Source organism: Hypomesus nipponensis, chromosome 22, assembly GCF_054491055.1.
Source record: "Hypomesus nipponensis isolate SF chromosome 22, ASM5449105v1, whole genome shotgun sequence".
NCBI classification, from domain to species: Eukaryota; Metazoa; Chordata; class Actinopteri; order Osmeriformes; family Osmeridae; genus Hypomesus; species Hypomesus nipponensis.
This window is the reverse complement of record NC_140382.1, coordinates 19,209,270-19,231,116: the sequence shown is the minus strand read 5'-3', so window position 1 is coordinate 19,231,116 and position 21,847 is coordinate 19,209,270. Positions and strand designations below refer to the sequence as shown.

The 21,847-nt window shown below is 46.9% G+C and overlaps 1 protein-coding gene across 10 annotated transcripts; it reads left to right on the top strand.

Annotated features, from left to right (window-relative positions):
• The first annotated feature begins 689 nt into the window (after positions 1-689).
• On the top strand, positions 690-21,197 carry wdr19 (WD repeat domain 19). Of its 10 annotated transcripts, XR_014740940.1 has the most exons (38): positions 690-813; positions 1,058-1,149; positions 1,266-1,331; positions 1,423-1,548; positions 1,883-1,998; positions 2,241-2,356; positions 2,485-2,565; positions 3,655-3,767; positions 4,560-4,733; positions 5,033-5,103; positions 5,300-5,472; positions 5,828-5,942; positions 6,024-6,130; positions 6,213-6,329; positions 6,422-6,580; positions 6,949-7,093; positions 8,093-8,297; positions 8,505-8,664; positions 8,772-8,882; positions 9,479-9,588; positions 9,723-9,780; positions 12,194-12,340; positions 12,578-12,660; positions 13,104-13,187; positions 13,289-13,435; positions 13,524-13,669; positions 14,307-14,416; positions 14,718-14,786; positions 14,870-14,947; positions 15,209-15,305; positions 16,100-16,224; positions 16,360-16,441; positions 19,068-19,218; positions 19,334-19,493; positions 19,670-19,746; positions 19,877-19,996; positions 20,195-20,260; positions 20,817-21,197. XR_014740940.1 is itself a non-coding variant. In XM_084687130.1 (37 exons), the coding sequence occupies exons 1-36, from the start codon at positions 808-810 to the stop codon at positions 19,989-19,991; spliced, it is 4,029 nt and encodes a 1,342-aa protein (XP_084543256.1). In that variant the 5' UTR covers positions 690-807; the 3' UTR covers positions 19,992-19,996; positions 20,817-21,197. The 10 variants fall into 10 exon arrangements, 9 of the variants coding, with proteins under 9 accessions (XP_084543256.1, XP_084543251.1, XP_084543255.1 ...); XM_084687130.1 differs by lacking the exon at positions 20,195-20,260 and having other exon boundaries at positions 6,425-6,580; positions 6,952-7,093; positions 13,524-13,648; positions 19,334-19,457; XM_084687125.1 differs by lacking the exon at positions 20,195-20,260 and having other exon boundaries at positions 6,425-6,580; positions 6,952-7,093.
• Positions 21,198-21,847: the final 650 nt, after the last annotated feature.

The following is a 21,847-nucleotide window of genomic DNA, read 5'->3' as shown; positions in this document are numbered from 1 at the left end:
AAACGTAACTGCTCTCGGCTTTAGTATGTATTGTAGACAATTTTTTTTTTTTTAAGTGACATTGACCAATTAAAATTGTGTAAATATTGCACACCGATCATCACAGAGACATGGCATATGGCCATACGGAATGAATCAGGCTATTCATATGCCATATGGCTCTGTGATGATCGGTGTGCAATATTTACACAATTTTAATTGGTCAATGTCCCTTTTTTTAATAGAACATTTAAACAAACCTTCCTTTCTCTCACTGCCGGCAGAATGGACATTGTCAGACAGGCCTTGGTCGGGTTTCCCTGATTCGTTAAGAAGCTCTTAACGCTAAGTTGTTTAGGAGGGTTCTAAGAACGCTCGAGAACGTTCTTAAGAAGCTCTTAGTGTTTTATTAGTGTTGGGTAAATTTTTGTGGTACCTCACCAGACTACCGAGCAATAATCTAGTTGTGACAGTACCAGGGTCTGCAGAACCTGTTTGGTCAGAGAGAAAAAAAAAGTGTTAAGAGCTTCTTAACGAATATGGGAAACCCGTCCCTTATTTGTACAGGGCAGAGATCACCACTGTTGCAGGCTTTAAGTGTGCTTCTGAAATGGCTTATTCCGTTAACAGTGGACACGAGCAGGATCCATCTGGTGGTGACAAGACAGCACTGCGCAACGCCCCAGGACTGCTCATTGGCTGTTGCTATGACATTGCCTTGGCTAATGCGGACGCTGTAGAGTGAAGCATTATGGGACATGTACACAACTGTAGCGGATAATATGCTTGAGTGAAAAAAATATATATCTGGCGGATAAAATAAAAAAAATGAAGGTAAGCAACACGTCCATTTGATTGATTATGGTTTTCTGTATGTCGTCTCTGTTAACCTTTTTTCTAAGGGACGTAAAAACGAAGCAATCACTGGAACTATCTGTTAGCAAGCGTTGTTAGCGCAAGTAGAGCAACATTAGCCACATGCGATTGATAGCAAACGCTCGAATAGGTTCGCATGATCACCTGTTGCAAATAACCAATATTCTCCAGGGAAAGTGAATGTTTTTCTTTCCTTCCGTAGCGTGTCTTTACCCTAGCAGACAGAGGTTGGCACGGATCTACCCTGCAATACAAATGGCAGAAAACGTTGGGGAACTACATTGCTGTGTCTGGGTGAGTTAGTATATTGAGTAGCCTACTGTCAAAAATACTGCTAGCTGCTGGGATTGATTTTCATTTTGTTGACGCGTCTACCACCTACACCAACATGCTCTCTTCCTCACCCACAGCCCTGACAGCTCAGTGAAGATCTATGATCGACATGGACAAAAGAAGAATGAACTTACCCTCCCAGGGTTAGTATGATGTATTAAACTGTCTCTATGTTGTCAAAATGTCATGCCTGACACAACTGAGACCCCCCCCCCCACCCCCTGCTGAGCACAGGCGCTGCATAGCCATGGACTGGGACAAAGATGGAGACACCCTGGCTGTCATTGCTGAAAAGTCAAGCTCCATCCACCTGTGGGATGCCAATGTCAACAAGTCCTCCCAGATAGAAAGTGGCATGAGGTGGGTCTACTGTAGGGCTGCTTGGGCCCCCTGGTGTGTTAAAGTGGATGTGTTGGGGCCCCTGGTGTGTCAAGGTGGATGTGTTGGGGCCCCTGGTGTGTGAAGGTGGATGTGTTGGCCCCCTGGTGTGTCAAGGTGGATGTGTTGGGCCCCCTTGTGTGTCAAGGTGGATGTGTTGGGGCCCCTGGTGTGTGAAGGTGGATGTGTTGGGGCCCCTGGTGTGTGAAGGTGGATGTGTTGGGCCCCCTGGTGTGTCAAGGTGGATGTGTTGGGCCCCCTTGTGTGTCAAGGTGGATGTGTTGGGGACAGACTTCTCTTACCTGCTCTTCCTTAGAGACCAGATGTCCTTCATCCTGTGGTCAAAGACGAGCCCCCTGTTAGCTGTTGGAACAGCCAAAGGAAACCTGCTCATCTACAACCAACAGACGTCACGCAAGATCCCTGTACTGGGTAACACACACACATACACACAAATAAACCTACACAGACAAATACACATTCAAAAATGCATGCTCAAACCCATTTATCACACACATAGTAGTCTTCCACAGCAATCAATATACTCAAAACATCTGATTTTTCTCTACTCGTTTACCCTCATACCAACTCACACACACACACACCACACAAACCCCCTACACGCACACCCCACACACACACACACCCTTCCACACACACGCACATGCTAATAGGTAAGCACACCAAGAGGATAACCTGTGGGTGCTGGAGTTCTCAGAACCTGCTTGCTCTGGGCAGCGAAGACCGCACCATCACCATTAGCAACCACGAAGGAGATACAGTCAGACAGGTCAATACTGGCATAGCTAACACCGTTCATAGCTACATAACTAACACGTAGCATAACTACATATCTAACGCCTGACACAGCTGCATAGCCAACACCTTTCTTTTTCTGTCCCTCCCTCCTTCTTCCAGATGTCTGTGCGAGCTGACCCTGCGGATATCCAGTTCTCTGTGATGAAGACGGATGAGAGGTCGTCCCCAGGGGAGAGCACTGTGAGTGTGTGTTCATAGATGTGTGTTCAGTAGAGCCCGACCAATAAAGGATTTTTAAGGCCGATACCGATACGAATATTTGGTGATTTAAAAATCTGATATTCCGATATATCGGCCTATATATCAATATATATATAAATATATATCTAAAAAAAAAATTAATCCAGAAACGTGTAACAAAACATAAACAGATTTCCCTAACATTAGTTATTTATGACTCCTCACTAAAATAATATCATAATGCATATTGTCACAACAGAATAGAGGAACATCAAAATATATTAAAGTTCTGATAGATAAAATGTAGAAAAATACAAACTTAAGAAATGAAACTTAAAGTTCTTTGAACAGGGACGTTGTAAAGTGCCCTCTGATGGACAAACTATGCAACGCCAACACTCATAACATGGTTGAAAGGTGTTTGGTCTGTTTTTATTTTATTTCAAAATATTCATTTATCTGTAGAGATTTCTAGGCGTATATTTAATTTTTTATTGATTTGACTTCAAATTGTCTTTATATGATATCTGACTGCAAGAGTATCTTATGTTCAATATATACTTGAATGTTTGTCCACTTTTGTTCTTGCCACAAAAACATTTACTGGCCATTATAAATGCCGATACCGATAGTTTGGAAAATGCCTAAATTCGGGAGATAATATCGGCCCGCTGATAAATTGGTAGAACTCTACTTCATAGATGTGTGTTCATAGATATGTGTTTGCGTAGATGTCTGTGCGTAGATATGTGTGCGTAGATGTGTGTATTTTCTGAATGAGTAAATATTTGTAGTTTCATGTCTTAAATGAAACAGTTCCACCATGTTCTAACAGTTGGGGTTGGAGAGAGAGAACCAGTGTTGTTTGGACCCACAAGATAAAAGAGCTGCAGAAGGACTGATTAGATAAGACAGACCAACTTTAGAATGGGACTAGTACTAGGCGCCTCTTGCAGATATCTGTAGCAGTATGTAGAAAATCGAGATATTAGTCCAAGCCTCAAGAATGTTTTTATCTAACAAGACAGGCTCTAATGTCCTACTCTAACATCCTGCTACATCCAACTACATCCAAGCACCTGTTTCCAGGTGAGTGTTGCCGTGGGGAAGAAGACCCTGTTCCTGTACAACCTGAACGACCCAGATAATCCCATCGAGCTGGCCTTCCAGCCACGCTACGGACACATCATATCCTACCGCTGGTACTGCCTCTACCTGCTGCACGCCCTCACCTCCTCTAGTACTGAACCCACTATTCCTGCTGCACGCCCTCACCTCCTCCAGTACTGAACCCACTATACCTGCTGCACCCCCTCACCTACTCTAGTACTGAACCCACTATACCTGCTTCACTCCCTCACCTCCTCTAGTACTGAACCCACTATTCCTGCTGCACGCCCTCACCTCCTCTAGTACTGAACCCACTATACCTGCTGCACGCCCTCATCTACTCTAGTACTGAACCCACTATACCTGCTGCACGCCCTCACCTACTCTAGTACTGAACCCACTATACCTGCTGCACGCCCTCACCTACTCTAGTACTGAACCCACTATAACTGCTGCACGCCCTCACCTACTTTAGTACTGAACCCACTATACCTGCTGCACGCCCTCACCTACGCTGCTACTACCTATACCTGCTGCACGCCCTCACCTACTCTAGTACTGAACCCAGTCATATATAAATACATGAGATGCTCTAGTACTGAACCAGTCATATATAAATACATGAGATGCTCTAGTACTGAACCCAGTCATATATAAATACATGAGATGCTCTAGTACTGAACCCAGTCGTATATAAATACATGAGATACTGTAGTACTGAACCCAGTCATATATAAATACATGAGATACTGTAGTACTGAACCCAGTCATATATAAATACATGAGATGCTCTAGTACTGAACCCAGTCATATATAAATACATGAGATGCTCTAGTACTGAACCCAGTCGTATATAAATACATGCCCCCCCCCCCCCCCCCCAGGTATGGAGATGGCTACATTATGATTGGCTTCTCCCAGGGCTACTTTGTGGTGATTTCCACCCACATCAAGGAGATCGGCCAGGAGCTGTTCCAGGCCCACAACCACAAGGACAGCCTGACTAGCGTGGCCATCTCCCCCACACTCAACAAGGCTGCTTCCTGTGGAGACAACAGGTAACCTTGACCCTACAGATAACCCTGCACCAAACACACTGTCTGTGCCTGCCTCAGCTGATAAGTATGTTTATTCACCTATGAGACTATGAAGGGGTTGTTTTGCTCTGGTGTGTGTGAAATAGATTCCAAAAGACTAGAAATGTAAATGGCGTGACTGTCTTATCACAGTGATTTAAGTCACCTTGTGAATATCACTTAAGTCACCTTGTGAATATCACTTAAGTCCCCATGTGTAGAGGGCCTGCTGTGTGTTACTTGAATGTGTGTATGCCCTTGTCCTAACCCTAACCCTGCAGTATCAAAATCCACGACCTGTCTGAGCTGAAGGAGATGCACGCCATTGTTAACCTGGACGATGAGACCAAAGGTGAGAAGTTTTTATGATCACAAAGAAGAACCCTAAAAACCCTGAACCTAATAACCGTCACCCTAATAACCCTAACTCCAGCCCTCACTCTATCACCCCCTCACCTCAATTATTCTACACTCTCCCCCACCCCTCCCGTTCTGTCCCCTCTTCAACCGCCCTTCACTCCCCCTCTCCACCCCCCCCCCCCCCCCAGGTCTTGACCAGCTGAGCTGGACAGATGATGGGCAGCTGCTGGCTGTCTCCACCCAGAGGGGCACCCTGCATGTGTTCCTGACACGCCTGCCCATCCTGGGAGCCAGCTGGGGCACACACCTGGCCTACCTCACCTCCCTGCTGGAGGTCACAGTCTCCAACCAGGTGGAGGGGGTAAGCACACATACACAGCCCAGCACACACATCTGCCATGCCTTCAGAGAGTGGGGGGACTTGCAGTCTACCTTTAGGTTCATGTGGGTTGGGGCGGCCAAACCTAACCCCTGGTTACTGCCCCCTTCACCCTGGTTACCATCCTGTACCAACCCCCACGCCCTAACCCAGATTACATGTATTAGTGCTTTCAGGAGATTACAAACCTGTCAGTAAATCTGGGACAGCATGAGGTAATCTTTCTCTGGTTCCCGAAAGATAAGAAAGGAAATTCTACTCGGATTATGTTTATTCAAAATGTGTTCTAAAAACCAGCAGGGAGACGAAGGATCATTTGACTAAGTGTGTGTTTCAGGAAGCACCTGTTGTCATAGCAGTGGAGGTGGAGCCCAGCTTCATCGCCGTGGGCCCAGACCACCTCGCTGTTGGGATGAACAACCGAGCCTGGTTCTACACCCTGGGAGACAGAGGTGTGTGTGTGTGTGTGCTCCAGGTGTACAGAATATGGAGGACAGTATACATATGTGTGTGTGTGTGTGTGTGTGCTCCAGGTGTACAGAAGATGAAAGATGTAGAGTACCTGGGGACGATAGGTAGCATGTGTCTCAACTCTGACTACGCTGCTGCTCTTCTGGATGGCAAAGTGCAGGTGCACATGGTAAGGAGTTTGTGTGTCCACCTTATTATTCCCCCTTTATGCCAAGGCTGTAATAATGCTGTGTGTGTGTGTGTGTGTGCAGATCGAGGGGGAGGAGCAGGAGGAGCAGAAACAGACTAGGCTGTTTCCTGACAAAGACATCCCAGGTCGCATCCTCAGCCATGCCCTCACCAATGACTTCCTCTTCTACAGCACTGATGTAAGGGTCGTGACACTTCCCCCTCTGCTGACCTCAAAGCCGTCAGCCCTGAGGTGTGCCCTCTCTTCAGCTTGTCTTCTTGTGTGTGATAGCAGGCAGGGATGGTGGTGTGTGTGTTGCTGGAGGGCTGGCAGGTAGTCAGCAGGTTCTCTCTCAGCGTGGCCGTGAGGAGGGTGTTCCCAGACCCCAACGGGACCCGACTCGTCGTCATCGACGACAAGAGTGACGGCTTCCTGCTCTGTCCCACCAGTGTGAGGAACCACACACACACGCTCACATACACACTCACACACACACATACGTGTGGCCTCCTAGCTACAGCCAACCCCAGCCCCAGAGGCAGAGCATCGACCACCCCTCTCAACAACTCATTGCTGTTAACGCTATCGAGCATAGACCATATAAAAAAAACGAGTCTTGCAGATAGTTACCGAAAACGCCGATTTGCCCCACCACTTTTGGACCTGTGGTGCCACCTCTGGTTTTTTTACAAATATATTGTGATACCGTTACCATCCGTACTTCAAAATCATACCCTGATGTTAGGCCATACCGCCCAGCTGTAGTCTAGCTGGCCTGCTGTAGGTAGCCCAGCTGTTAACTCTAACCCTAACCCTAGCAGGAGGACCTGCAGGATATTGCTGGTTTCCCCCCCAGCATCACCGGGCTCCTCTGGGAGAACTGGCCCGCCGACAGAGGAGTTTTTGTTGCCTATGATGACGACAAAGCCTACACATATGCTTTCCACAAGAACACCATCTACGGTAGCAGCCTCAGCTCACACAGGAGATTTGCTGTACAAGAAAGTTAAGAAAGTACAAAAATTCCCCAACACCTGTATAAACTAGTTTTTTTCTTAAACTCTCCTCCTCCCTCTTCCCTCCTCCTCCCCCGTCCTCCCCTCTACCTCTTCCTCCCTCTCCCCGCCTCTTCCCTCCCTCCCCCTCCTCCCTCCCCCTCTTCCTCCCTCCCCCCCTTCCTCCCTCTCCCCCCCTCCTCCCCCCCTCCTCCCTCTCCCCCCCTCCTCCTCCCCCCCCTCCTCCTCCCTCTTCCTCCCGCCCCCTCCCTCTCCCCCCTCCTCCTCCCTCCCCCCCTCCCCCCCCTCCTCCTCCCCTCCTCCCTCTCCCCCTCCTCCTCCTCCCTCCCCCTCCTCCTCCTCCCTCTCCCCTCCTCCTCCTCCCTCTCCCCCCTCCTCCTCCCTCTCCCCCCTCCTCCTCCCTCCCCCTCCTCCTCCTCCCTCTCCCCCCTCCTCCTCCCTCCCCCTCCTCCTCCTCCCTCCCACCCTCCTCCTCCCCCCTCCTCCTCCTCCCTCTCCCCCTCCCTCTCCCCCCTCTTCCTCCCTCTCCCCCCTCTCCCCCCTCTTCCTCCCTCTCCCCCCTCCCCCCGTCTTCCTCCCTCTCCCCCCCTCCTCCTCCCTCTTCCTCCCGCCCCCTCCCTCTCCCCCCTCCTCCTCCCTCCCCCCTCCTCCTCCCTCCCTCCCCCTCCTCCTCCTCCCTCCTCCTCCCTCCCATCCTCCTCCTCCCTCCCCCCTCCTCCTCCTCCCTCCCACCCTCCTCCTCCCTCCCCCCTCCTCCTCCTCCCTCTCCCCCTCCTCCTCCCTCTTCCTCCCTCTCCCCCCTCCCCCCTCTTCCTCCCTCTCCCCCCTCCTCCTCCCTCTCCCCCCTCCTCCTCCCTCCCCCTCCTCCTCCTCCCTCCCTCAACCCCTCCTCCTCCCTCTCCCCCCCTCCTCCTCCCTCTCCCCCCCTTCTCCTCCCTCCCCCCAGGTCCCCAGGTGGAGTTGGTAGGGAACACCAAGCTGCCCTTCTCCCAGAAGCCCTTGCTGCTGTACAACGGAGAGCTGGTGTGTCAGACTCAGAGTGGTCAGACCAGCACCGTGGCTCTGAGCACACACACCTTCCTCACACACACACACACACACACCGTGGAGGAGCTGCGCAAACAGCTTACACAGGCACTCCAGCTTAAGAGGTGAGATACTGTCCTGACATACCTCTGTGTGTGTGTGTTTACCTCTGTTTGTGCGTGTTAACCTCTGTGTGTGTGTATGTGTGTTTACCTCTGTGTGTGTGTGTGTTTACCTGTATGTGTGTGTGTGTGTTTACCTCTGTGTGTGTGTGTGTTACCTCTGTGTGTGTTTACCACTGTGTGTGTGTTTATCTCGGTGTGTGTGCTCAGATTCCCTGAGGCATGGGAGCTGTGCAGGGCCCTGGGCTCTGTGGAGGCCTGGGCGGACATGGGCCGCGCCTGTCTAGTCCACATGGAGCTGCAGCTTGCTGGAAGAGTCTACCGCATGAGCTCCAACATTGGCATGGTGATGTCTCTGGAGGACATCCAGGTACACACACACACACACACAAACACACACATACACGCATATACACATACACGCAGATACACATACACACAAATACATATACATATTGGTGTCTCTGTCTCTCTCAGGGGATAGAAGACAAGAATCTACTGGCGGGTCACCTGGCCATGTTCCTGAATGAACACAATAGAGCCCAGGACCTTTACCTGTCCTCCTCCTGCCCTATTGCTGCCCTGGAGGTAACACACATACACACCACACAAACACACACTTACACACCACACACACACAGAGCACATGGAGGTTTGTGAGTGGCAGGCCAGTGTTACCAGCATGCTGTGAGAGAGTGACAGGTCAGTGTTACTAGCATACTGTGTGAGAGTGACAGGTCAGTGTTACCAGCATGCTGTGTGTGTGAGAGTGGCAGGTCAGTGTTACCAGCATGCTGTGTGTGTGAGAGTGGCAGGTCAGTGTTACCAGCATGCTGTGTGTGAGAGTGACAGGTCAGTGGTACAAGCATTCTGTGTGAGAGTGGCAGGTCAGTGTTACCAGCATGCTGTGTGTGTGAGAGTGGCAGGTCAGTGTTACCAGCATGCTGTGTGTGAGAGTGGCAGGTCAGTGTTACCAGCATGCTGTGTGTGTGAGAGTGGCAGGTCAGTGTTACCAGCATGCTGTGTGTGAGAGTGACAGGTCAGTGTTACCAGCATGCTGTGTGAGAGTGGCAGGTCAGTGTTACCAGCATGCTGTGTGTGTGAGAGTGGCAGGTCAGTGTTACCAGCATGCTGTGTGTGTGAGAGTGGCAGGTCAGTGTTACCAGCATGCTGTGTGTGTTCAGATGAGGAGAGACCTGCAGCACTGGGACAGTGCTCTAATGCTGGCCAGGAGACTGGCTCTGGACCAGATCCCCTTCATTTCTAAGGAGTACGCAGTCCAGCTGGAGTTCATGTAGGTCCCACACACATACCCACTGCATACACACTACACACACACAGCACACACACTGCATACACACTGCATACACACTACACACACAGCACACACACTCCTGTAACTGCGACCCTGTGCTGTGTCTTGTGCAGAGGGGAGTATGTGAGCGCGCTGGCCCACTATGAAAAAGGCTTGACCCTCAACACACAGGTAGGACACATGACCTAGGGGAGACCACACAGGTATGAGACACAACCTAGGGGAGACCACACAGGTAGGACACATGACCTAGGGGAGACCACACAGGTAGGACACATGACCTAGGGGAGACCACACAGGTAGGACACATGACCTAGGGGAGACCACACAGGTAGGGTTAGGGATGGGTATCGAGAACCGGTTCTGTAAGGACCCGGTTCCAAATTTCTCAAAACCCAAATATCAATAAGGTCCAAGCTTATCGATACCGCTATCGAGACCAAGTAATATAATGTAACGTTGATTTATGTCTCGAGAAACAATTAATGTTATTTAAATCAAATCACTGGTGCACAAACATACAATTTTTGACTAATAAAATGACTAAATCAATTGAAATGCCTGCCCACCACCTTTAAACTAAACAAAGAAGAATGTAATTGCCTCATGCGCTACTTCGCTTCATTTATCATGTTGTTGCTAGCTACGATGGCAGAACGCACTAAACGGTCAAAGGCTTGGCTACATTTTATTAAAGCCAAAGATAAAGACAAAGCAAAGTGCAATATATGTTCTAAAGTAATTTCTTGTAAAGGGGGGGAAAACAACTGCGATGAAAAAGCACCTGCATCAGATAAAGATAAAAAGCAGTACTTCGACTGTGTCCAAGTCGCAACAGTGCAAACTCCAGCTGCCTTTGCAGGACAATCCTCTGGTGAGCGCACCCCAACTTCGTAACAAGTCTCCGTTGTTGACAATAATAAGCCAATTCAGGGCTCAACGGTGCAACTATTTGACTCGCATATGCCCCTAAAATTTGATGTGTGCGCGTACTGCAAAAATTATTTACGAGCACAGTGTGTGAGTAAAGACAAGCCCCCCCCCCCTCACTGCTGATCATTCAAAACAGTCACCACGAGCATGGCTCTGTGGGATGCTTAAGCATAGTGTTAAACAAAAACAGAGACAGAAGAAAATAGGGATAAGATAAGGAAGGTTTGGGTTTGGTTAGCTGGTCATTTAGCTATATCGGGTGCCTTTTGTTGAAACGTGTACAACTTTTCATGAAGTCAATGAGCTTGACAATGTCACTTTTCGTCAACCAACCAATCACAGTATAGTTACTCATCCAGGTTGTGGGTAGTACATCTGTAGTGGACAGATTTAGATTTAGCCAGTCGGGATCCATTGTGCCTATATATGCTCCTTTGAGCCAGCCTCCTCCTGAGAGCAACACCTTCCCCTTGTTCTATCTGTTTTACTTAAGATATAGAAAAGTATCGATAGTGGTATCGATAAAGACTCGAATCGTTAAGCAGTCTCAAAAATGGTATCAATATCGATAAAAAAATTACGATACCCATCCCTAGGTAGGACACATGACCTGGGGGAGACCACACAGGTAGGACACATGACCTAGGGTAGACCACACAAGTATGAGACACAACCTAGGGGAGACCACACAGGTAGGACACATGACCTAGGGGAGACCACACAGGTAGGACACATGACCTGGGGGAGACCACACAGGTAGGACACATGACCTGGGGGAGACCACACAGGTAGGACACATGACCTAGGGGAGACCACACAGGTAGGACACATGACCTAGGGGAGACCACACAGGTAGGACACATGACCTAGGGGAGACCACACAGGTAGGCCACATGACCTAGGGGAGACCACACAGGTAGGCCACATGACCTAAGGGAGACCACACAGGTAGGACACATGACCTGGGGGAGACCACACAGGTAGGACACATGACCTAGAGGAGACCACACAGGTAGGACACATGACCTAAGGGAGACCACACAGGTAGGACACATGACCTAGGGGAGACCACACAGGTAGGACACATGACCTAGAGGAGACCACACAGGTAGGACACATGACCTGGGGGAGACCACACAGGTAGGACACATGACCTAGGGGAGACCACACAGGTAGGACACATGACCTAGGGGAGACCACACAGGTAGGACACATGACCTGGGGGAGACCACACAGGTAGGACACATGACCTAGGGTAGACCACACAGGTAGGACACATGACCTGGGGGAGACCACACAGGTAGGACACATGACCTAGGGTAGACCACACAGGTAGGACACATGACCTAGGGGAGACCACACAGGTAGGACACATGACCTAGAGGAGACCACACAGGTAGGACACATGACCTAGGGGAGACCACACAGGTAGGACACATGACCTAGGGGAGACCACACAGGTAGGACACATGACCTAGGGGAGACCACACAGGTAGGACACATGACCTGGGGGAGACCACACAGGTAGGACACATGACCTGGGGGAGACCACACAGGTAGGACACTTGACCGAGGGGAGACCAGACCAGATGGAGATCAGGTTTAAGCCATAACCCCCACACACACATACCACCCACACCCATTTCCCCAGTTCCAGGAGCACGATGAGGCGTGCAAGGGGGGCGTGGCCAGGATGTCCATTCGTATGGGTGACATCAGGAAAGGGGCGGGGCTAGCCATCCAGCACCCCAGCAGAACTTTGAAGAAGGACTGTGGAGCCATCCTGGAGAGCATGAAGGTATATATATATCTATATACATATCTATATCTATAGATGGATAGATAGATAGAACAGAGTATTTACATTCATCCTGGAAAGCCTGAAGGTATATATCCATTGTGGACAGCATGGTGTCTTCTGTTCTATCTATTCATGTATCTTCTTATTGTCTCGCCTCCCTCTGTTCTCTGCTGGGTATAACAGTGTCTGTGTCTGGGTATAACAGTGTGTCTGTGTGTGTGTGTGTTCCTGCAGCAGTTCTCCGAGGCAGCACAGCTCTATGAGAAAGGCCTGTACTATGACAAGGCAGCGTCTGTTTACATCCGCTGCAAGAACTGGTGAGGGAACTGTTTCACTACATAGTAAAGAGAGTTAACCTTGATTGCAGGGTTGGCATAGAAGTTTGTTTCTTGTCAAAATAAATCAGGACCCTACTCAGGTGTTAGACTAAACCATGGCTCCTCCTCTGCCTGCCGTTCTGCAGCTAAAACACAAATACAGAGAGGACATTTATTCATTTAGCAGAGGAAGCTGTAGCAGAGGAAGCTGTAGCAGAGGAAGCTGTAGCAGAGGAAGCTGTAGCAGAGGAAGCTGTAGCAGAGGAAGCTGGACACGCTCACATTTGAAATCTGAACATGGTTATGACATTTGCATCGCGTTTTAGCTGTGTATTTTCTCTCCCTCTTTTCTCTCTTTTTTCACTCCTCTTCTTTCCCTCCCTCCCCCCTTCCCTTCTGTCTCTTTCCCTTCTTCTTCCGCTTCCCCCCTTCCTTTCTCTCAGGGCGAAGGTAGGGGAGCTGCTTCCTCAGGTCTCGTCTCCCAAGATTCACCTCCAGTATGCTAAGGCCAAGGAGGTGGACGGCAGGTTAGGGTTAGCCTCTGTCGGTCTGTGTGTGTGTTTGTACCATACCGTTATTGGTGTTGTGTCTGTGAGGGCCAGTCCACTTGACCTCAATGCTGCCACAGGTACCAGGAGGCAGCACAGGCTTATGAAAGTGCCAGGGACTGGGACAGCCTGATCCGGGTGCTTCTGGAACACCTCAACAGCCCTGAGGAGGCCGTGCGCATTGTCAGGGAAACACAGAGCATCGATGGAGCCAAGATGGTTGCCAGGTGAGGTTCATGGAGCAGCATGGGACCTAACACAACATCTCGTAATGGTAAACATGCAATTACAGTGTGTGCATGTGTGAGTTCACAGATTTTTCCTGCGTTTGAATGACTATGGCTCAGCCATCCAGTTCTTGGTCCTGTCGCACTGCAACGACGAGGCCTTCCAGCTCGCACAGCAGCACAGGCAGATGGAGCTGTATGCTGACATCATAGGTGTGTGTGCTGACATCATAGGTGTGTGTGTGCTGACATCATAGGTGTATTTGTGCTGACATCATAGGTGTGTTTGTGCTGACATCATAGGTGTGTGTGTGCTGACATCATAGGTGTGTGTGTGCTGACATCATAGGTGTGTGTGTGCTGACATCATAGGTGTGTGTGCTGACATCATAGGTGTGTTTGTGCTGACATCATAGGTGTGTGTGTGCTGACATCATAGGTGTGTGTGTGCTGACATCATAGGTGTGTGTGTGCTGACATCATAGGTGTGTGTGCTGACATCATAGGTGTGTGTGTGCTGACATTATAGGTGTGTATGTGCTGACATCATAGGTGTGTATGTGCTGACATCATAGGTGTGTGTGTGCTGACATTATAGGTGTGTGTGTGCTGACATCATAGCTGACATCTAGACGTATTGAGTCTGTAGTAGGTTTAAAGTGTTTGTTGTGTGGTAGGTGTATAGTGTTGAGTCCGTGTGTGGTAGGTGTATAGAGTCTAAAGCCTTGAGTCTGTGTGTGGTAGGTGTATAGTGTTGAGTCTAAAGTGTTGTGTGTGTGTTTGTGTGTGTGGTAGGTGCATAGAGTCTAAAGTGTTGAGTCTGTGTGTGGTAGGTGTATAGAGTCTAAAGCCTTGAGTCTGTGTGTGGTAGGCTCAGAGGCGACCCAGGAGGACTACCAAAGCATTGCTCTGTACTTTGAGGCGGAGAAGACACACCTGCAGGCTGGCAGGTTCTTCCAGAAATGTGGCCAGTACAGCCGAGTATGTCTGTCTGTCTGTCTCTCTGTCTGTCTGTCTGTCTGTCTGTCTGTCTGTCTGTCTGTGTGTCTTTGTGTGTCTCTCTATCTATCTCTGTTTCTCTCTCTCTCTTTTTTTTACTTGTTTTTTTTCTTTTCTTAGTTTGATTGGAAAGTAAAATTGGAACGTGAAATTGTAAGCAAAATGGGTTTGTTTAAATATGAAATGGGTGGTGTGGTGAAACTGCTTGGTTAGCTGGCAGTTTTAACTGCCCAATAAAAGTATTGTCAAAGTCAAAGTCTCTCTCTCTGTTTCTCTCTCTCAGGCCCTAAAGCATTTCCTCAAATGTCCCAACTCTGATGATAACCTGGCCATAGAGATGGCTATTGAGACTGTGAGTAATACCGATATGTTGGTATCATATTTGCTAAGGAAGTTTGTGTGTGAGAAGAATAATTACTGTGTGTGTGAGAGAAGGTGGGGCAGGCTAAAGAGGACTCCTTGACGAACCAGCTGATAGACTACCTCATGGGAGAGAGTGATGGCATGCCAAAGGTAATCAATACTTCTCCACTTGATCTTCATATTTAATCAATCTGACTCACTCAATTTAGGTATATTTCCTTTATCCCTCCTCTGGTTTGTGTTTCTAGTCTCTGTTTCCATGTCCAGTTTTATTCAACCTTACTGTTCCACACAGTTAAAGGAGATATGATGAAGGGGAGGGGGTGAGCCATTTTAGAATGTTTGGAATTCTACTCTATGAAATGCAATTTGATTGGCTGACCCCACATCATGGCCTGACCCCTTTCCCAGGATGCCAAGTACCTGTTCCGCCTTTACATGGCCCTGCAGCAGTACAGGGAGGCGGCCCGCACTGCTATCATCATCGCCCGCGAGGAGCAGTCTGCAGGTAGACGACAGATTAGTTAAACCTAACCCACAGCAGCTAGCCCCAAACCTACCAGACACACAGCAGCTAGCCCCAACCTATGGGGGAAATTCTGATGACACTGTACTTGAACAGTCAAGATGCCGGATTAATACCAATTATTTATGTGTTTACCTCTGTGTGTGTGTGTACGGTACATTACCAAACAGAGCGCTCTATTGATCGATATATTGCAGGACAAATATCATTTAGAAGACGCTCTTATCCAGAGCTCTTATCCAGAGCTCTCATCATATAGTCATTTAGCAGACGCTCTTATCCAGAGTTCTTATCCAGAGCTCTCATCATATAGTCATTTAGCAGACGCTCTTATCCAGAGTTCTTATCCAGAGCTCTCATCATATAGTCATTTAGCAGACGCTCTTATCCAGAGTTCTTATCCAGAACTCTTATCATATAGTCATTTAGCAGACGCTCTTATCAGGAAGTTCTTATCCAGAACTCTTATCATATAGTCATTTAGCAGACGCTCTTATCAGGAAGTTCTTATCCAGAACTCTTATCATATAGTCATTTAGCAGACGCTCTTATCAGGAAGTTCTTATCGATATAAACTTCCGTCACATTCTCCTAAGACATTACGATGCCAGTTGAAACAACACAGCCCCAGAACCTGAAAACCCTAACCAGAACCAATCTCAAAGCTCCTTCCAGGTGATAAAACTCTGGAAATTGACCATCCAAAATGGTCAACTGACCTTTTGTGGGGTCATTCACCCTCAGTAATAGTTGTGTGAACATTGTGTTTGTTTAAGGGAACTACCGCCATGCCCATGACGTACTGTTCAGCATGTACACAGAGCTGAAGACTCAGGAGATCAAGATACCAGCTGAGATGAACACCAACCTGATGATACTGCACTCCTACATACTGGTCAAGGTCTGGTCACACACAGACACACACTCTGTTGCTGATATACACATGCTGATACACAGTCATGCTGATACACACTGTTGTGATGGTTGTGTGGAGGACGTGGGGCTGTGTGAGTCATGGTAGTAGTTGTTGTTTCAGGTCCATGTAAAGAGAGGAGACCACCTTAAGGGGGCTCGCATGCTCATCAGAGTCTCTAACAACATCAGCAAGTTCCCCTCTCGTAAGTTACTCTCTACTAACCTCACAATCCACATTTGTCCTTGGTCATCAAGTCACGACTTTGGTGGTGTTTCTGATAGGCTGGTGGCATTTAACTCTGTATAACTGGCATATAACTCTGTATGACTATTGCCATGCCAGAAAACGTCCCTCCCCTTACCCAAAAAATATATTAAAGTATAATATAAGTGTACTAAATGGATAGTACACCTTTAGTTCACTTTTGATATACTTTTAAGTATGCTTTGAAAATAGTTCACTTTTTATATACTTTTATAGCCTGGCTGCCAGCCCAACTTCTCCCTGCCCACAAAAAAATGTGGTCGGGAAGTTGGGTCTGGAGGGTCTCGTATTGGGAACAACTACATAAAACCAGGATCTGGGCGGACCAATGAAATTGCCAGGGCCGGCTTTATACGATGATGGACAGATGATCAACAGTAACGTAATCAACAACGTCACGAAAGAGCCCTTGGGTTGAATTTGTTTTCAACAAACAACATATCACGTTGCTCTGATTGGTTGTAAGTCTATCCAATTGAGCGAAGAGGCATTTGTTTTACGAGTTAGGTTGAAACACGCCCCATAGTCACAGCCCAACGGAGAGTTTTCAGACTCATATTCTGACTAGAATTATGAGTATGACAACTTCAGGCTAATACTTTTAAGTATTCTTTGAAAATAGTTCCCTTTTGATATACTTATATACAGTCCAGTCCATAAATATTTGGACATAGACACCATTTTCATCATTTTGGCTCTGTATTCCATCACAATGGATTTGAAATGAAACAATCAAGATGTGCTTTAAGTGCAGACTTTCAGCTTTACTTTCAGGGTATTTACATCCAAATCAGGTGAACGGTGTAGGAATTACAACACATTTGATATGTGGCCCCCCCCTTTTTAAGGGACCAAAAGTATTAGGACAATTGGCTGCTCAGCTGTTCCATGGCCAGGTGTATGTTATTCCCTCATAAAGGGAGTTCGTCCTTTCATTGACAAGGAGCAGATAAAAGGTCTAGAGTTCATTACAAGTATGGTATTTGTGTTTGGAATCTGTTGCTGTCAACTCTCAATATGAAGTCCAAAGAGCTGTCACCATCAGTGAAGCAAGCCATCGTTAGGCTGAAAAAACAAACCTATCAGAGAGATGGCAAAAACAGGTGTGGCCAAATCAACTGTTTGGTACATTCTTAAAAAGAAAAAACGCACTGGTGAGCTCAGCAACACCAAAAGACCCGGAAGACCACGGAAAACAACTGTGGTGGATGACAGAAGAATTCTTTCCCTGGTGAAGAAAAACCCCTTCACAACAGTTGGCCAGATCAAGAACACTCTTCAGGAGGTAGGCGTATCTGTGTCAAAGTCAACAATTAAGAGAAGACTTCACCAGAGTAAATACAGAGGGTTCACCACAAGATGTAAACCATTGGTGAGTCTCAAAAACAGGAAGACCAGATTAGAGTTTGCCAAAAAACATCTAAAAGAGCCTGTACAGTTCTGGAACAACATCCTATGGACAGATGAGACCAAGATCAACTTGTACCAGAATGATGGGAAGAGAAGAGTATGGGGAAGGGAAGGGAAGGGAAGGAACTGCTCATGATCCAAAGCATACCATCTCATCAGTGAAGCATGGTGGAGGTAGTGTTATGGCGTGGGCATGTATGGCTGCCAATGGAACTGGTTCCCTTGTATTTATCGATGATGTGACTGCTGACAAATGCAGTAGGATGAATTCTGAAATGTTTTGGGCAATATTATCTGCTCAGATTCAGCCAAATGCTTCAGAACTCATAGGACGGTGCTTCACAGTGCAGATGGATAATGACCCGAAGCATACTGCGAAAGCAACCGAAGAGTTTTTTAAGGCAAAGAAGTGGAATGTTCTGCAATGGCCAAGTCAATCACCTGACTTAAATCCAATTGAGCATGCATTTCACTTGCTAAAGACAAAACTGAAGGGAAAATGCCCCATAGCTAGCATAGCTCGATAACCTAGCTAGCATCGCAGTGCAGCGTCATCTACTGTTCTGGCGGTGAATTGTTTTCAACACGCAGAGCCAACGGAGTAGTATAAATTCAACCAGTCCGTCCGACTCCGTCCGACTCCGTGCGTGCGTCTGTCCGTTAACGGAGACGCAGATGTATAAATCGGCCTTAACGTGTACTAAATGACCTAAAAAGTGGGCCAATTCAGTTTACTTAGTACAAAAATAGTATATAAATAAGTACACTGCTAGTATACTTAAAGTACCATGATAACAGTATACTTTTTATACTTAAGTATACTTACAAATTAAACTTGAAGTATACTTATTTTTCGTAAGGGTCAGTATGCATGCGCCTCGTCCATTAACTGTTTATAGTGGTACAATCCCTTCTCAACGTGAGAAAAGCAAGGTTTGGCGTGTGAGCAAGGTTAACTGGTTTAAATACATGTCTCTCGGTGAATACGTGAGACTTAAATCCTGCTAACTTTTGTGATCCTAACCCCGTGATCTAGGGTTAGACAAAGCACATATCCGACCCTCTCCAGAGATACACCCTTTCTCTCCACATCTTATGTGATGTTACATTAGTGTGCGGGCCTCATTTGTTTAGGAGTGTGTGTATGTTTGCAGACATTGTGCCCATCCTGACGTCGGCAGTGATCGAGTGTCACCGTGCCGGTCTGAGAAACTCTGCCTTCAGCTTTGCTGCCATGCTGATGAGACCAGAGTACCGCAACAAGATCGACCCCAAGTACAGAAAGAAGATAGAGGCCATGGTTCGGTGAGCACACTGTCATTCCTGTTGGAGGGTTTAGGTTGGATGTTGATCTGTGAGCTGACCTTTAATTAAAATCCTCACCTCTTCACTCCCTCTCACCACCCCCCTCCCCCTCCAGTCGTCCAGATACCTCAGAGGTGGATGAGGAGAACACTCCGTGCCCCTCTTGTGGCTTCCAGCTGCCCCAGAATGAATTGCTGTGTATCTCCTGCAAGAACAACCTGCCCTACTGCATAGCTACAGTAAGCACATACAACCTGCCCTACTGCATAGCTACAGTAAGCATATACAACCTTCCCTACTGCATAACTACAGCAAGCACATACAACCTTCCCTACTGCATAACTACAGTAAGCACATACGACCTGCCCTATTGCATAGCTATACCCTTCCTGTGCATAGCTACACTTGGAGATACTAACTTTCTCCTCATCGTGTGCTTACTTCCTGTAAGGGGCGTCACATGATCAAGGAAGACTGGTCAGTGTGTCCTCACTGTGAGTTCCCTGCTCTCTACTCCCAGTTCATCTTGTGAGTAACACACACACAGAAAATAATGAAAAATCCCTACAAATACAGATATATATTAAAGTTTATGATTCAATTAGTCACATTTTATCATTCTGCTGAATATTTGTGTTTTCTGTGTTTACTTGTATAGGCTGTTGGAAACAGAGACTGTGTGTCCGATGTGTTCTGAGAGTTTGAGTGTGAATCAGGTGAAGAAAATCTCAGACTGCTCCAACTACCTGCAACCTGACCAGGTGGAGAACTGATACAGGTACACAGACACTACAAAGCTTCGAACACAGGAGTTTTTACATTAGATCTACTTTTTTGCATTTAACTCTCATGATTTGCCTAAAAGCAACTTTATTCAGTTAATACATTTTCCATTGGAAGGAGGCTGCTAGGGACTCATCAGGAGTGTTGTAGCTGAAGGTAGTAAGGATAACTGCTAACCTTTAGTCTCATACAGGCTGATAATGTCATGGTGGGGCTGACCTTAGCTTTCATGTGGGAGAAGGCAGATTCACATAGGAAGGTTGGTCTCCTCTAATCATAGGCTCCATAACATCTCGGTCATTCCCCTGGATCTTCACTGCAGTTATGTCCAGGTGAAAGAGCAATACAACATCAGTCAAACCCAGCCGAGATGTTCTGAACTTTAGTGGACAGGGTTGAGTAACCCCCCTGACCCAACCCAGCTGTTGATGAGCTGGATCTTTGCCTTAACAGTTCAGAAAGCTGCCGAGTAGCAGCTCCCGAGGGCAGCTTACTCAGCAGTCACAGTTCAGGTTACAGTTGGTAGCTCACCCCTAAAAGCATTCATAGATTGGATCATGATTTGAAACCTTTCTACTCAATGTGTGATGCCCTACAGTGGCAAACAGATGAGAGTTTACCACAGAGTTTGGGATGAAAGAAGAATTATCCAATCATTTGTGCTCACCATGCGAGCTCTCTGCAGTGATGGACTGGTTGGGTAGCCCTGTTCTGATGAAACTCATACATCCTCAGACAGTCATACTATCAATGCTTGTTATTCATAACAAGTTTCACAAATTGTTTGAATTTAATATAATAATTTGTCAAAACAGGCTACCTTGATGTGTCGGCTGCTGTTGGTGTTTGGATCATCAACCGCATCCACAATCGCCTTTTACAAACCCTCAACCTATGTGAACTGTCACCTTTTATAAACCCTAACCATTTCAAAACTGTAACCCTTTATAAAACCCCAAACCTATATAAACTGTGTGGATTCTGATTTCCTTTGTTTTTTCAGGCTGTGGAGGCCCATTTATATCCAGTTACCTAAAACATTAAGGTATTACTGTACATAAAAATAAATCCAGAACTGCTTGTTACATTCTGATAGAAATCTTTTCAATACTTTCACAATTTTATCAAATTAAAATGCTTAATTTTAATCCTCAAATGAATATTTTTCTTCATAAAATAAACAATGTGTAAAACAACGTGTAGACTTTTAATCATTATACTCTGTTCAAGCGATTTGCCTTTACGACCACAGGGACATCCCACACATACCTAACCCTATCAGACACACCCCACTCTTCCTTTTATATTGCTTTTGGTTCTTTCGTTTTTTTATGTTTTATTTGATGAAGCAAGTGAATTGTTGTACTGAAGTGTTGCTGAATTGGCAGTGCATATTCTTTATTATTTTGTTCATATTGTAATATCTTATGTGACGAGTACAATTATAAACATGTTTCTTTGTTTTCATTTGTGTAACCCAGGAAGGATTTGTCATAGTGTAGTCAATGTACAGACTTAAGTTTTTATGCAATTATCTAGAATTCGGATGGCTGGGGGAGTACAGATCAAGAGTGGATGGTTGGGGTGTACTGTGAAAGAACTGTTGGGCTTATATACAATTAATGTGTTTTAAAAGAAGTTTACAGTTGGCTAAGAAGCTTGATACAGTGAATGTTGATTCAACTCCATTTGTTAGAGATGCCACCTGTAGTTTTATGACACCTAACTAGGAAAAATCTCCAAATCCAGTCCAAAACACGCCCGTAGAGGGGACTCTGATGAACAGGCCAGGCTAAGTTTGGGGCCTCTGGGGCCTTCCTAGGCAGAGTTATGGGCCAGACAAAGG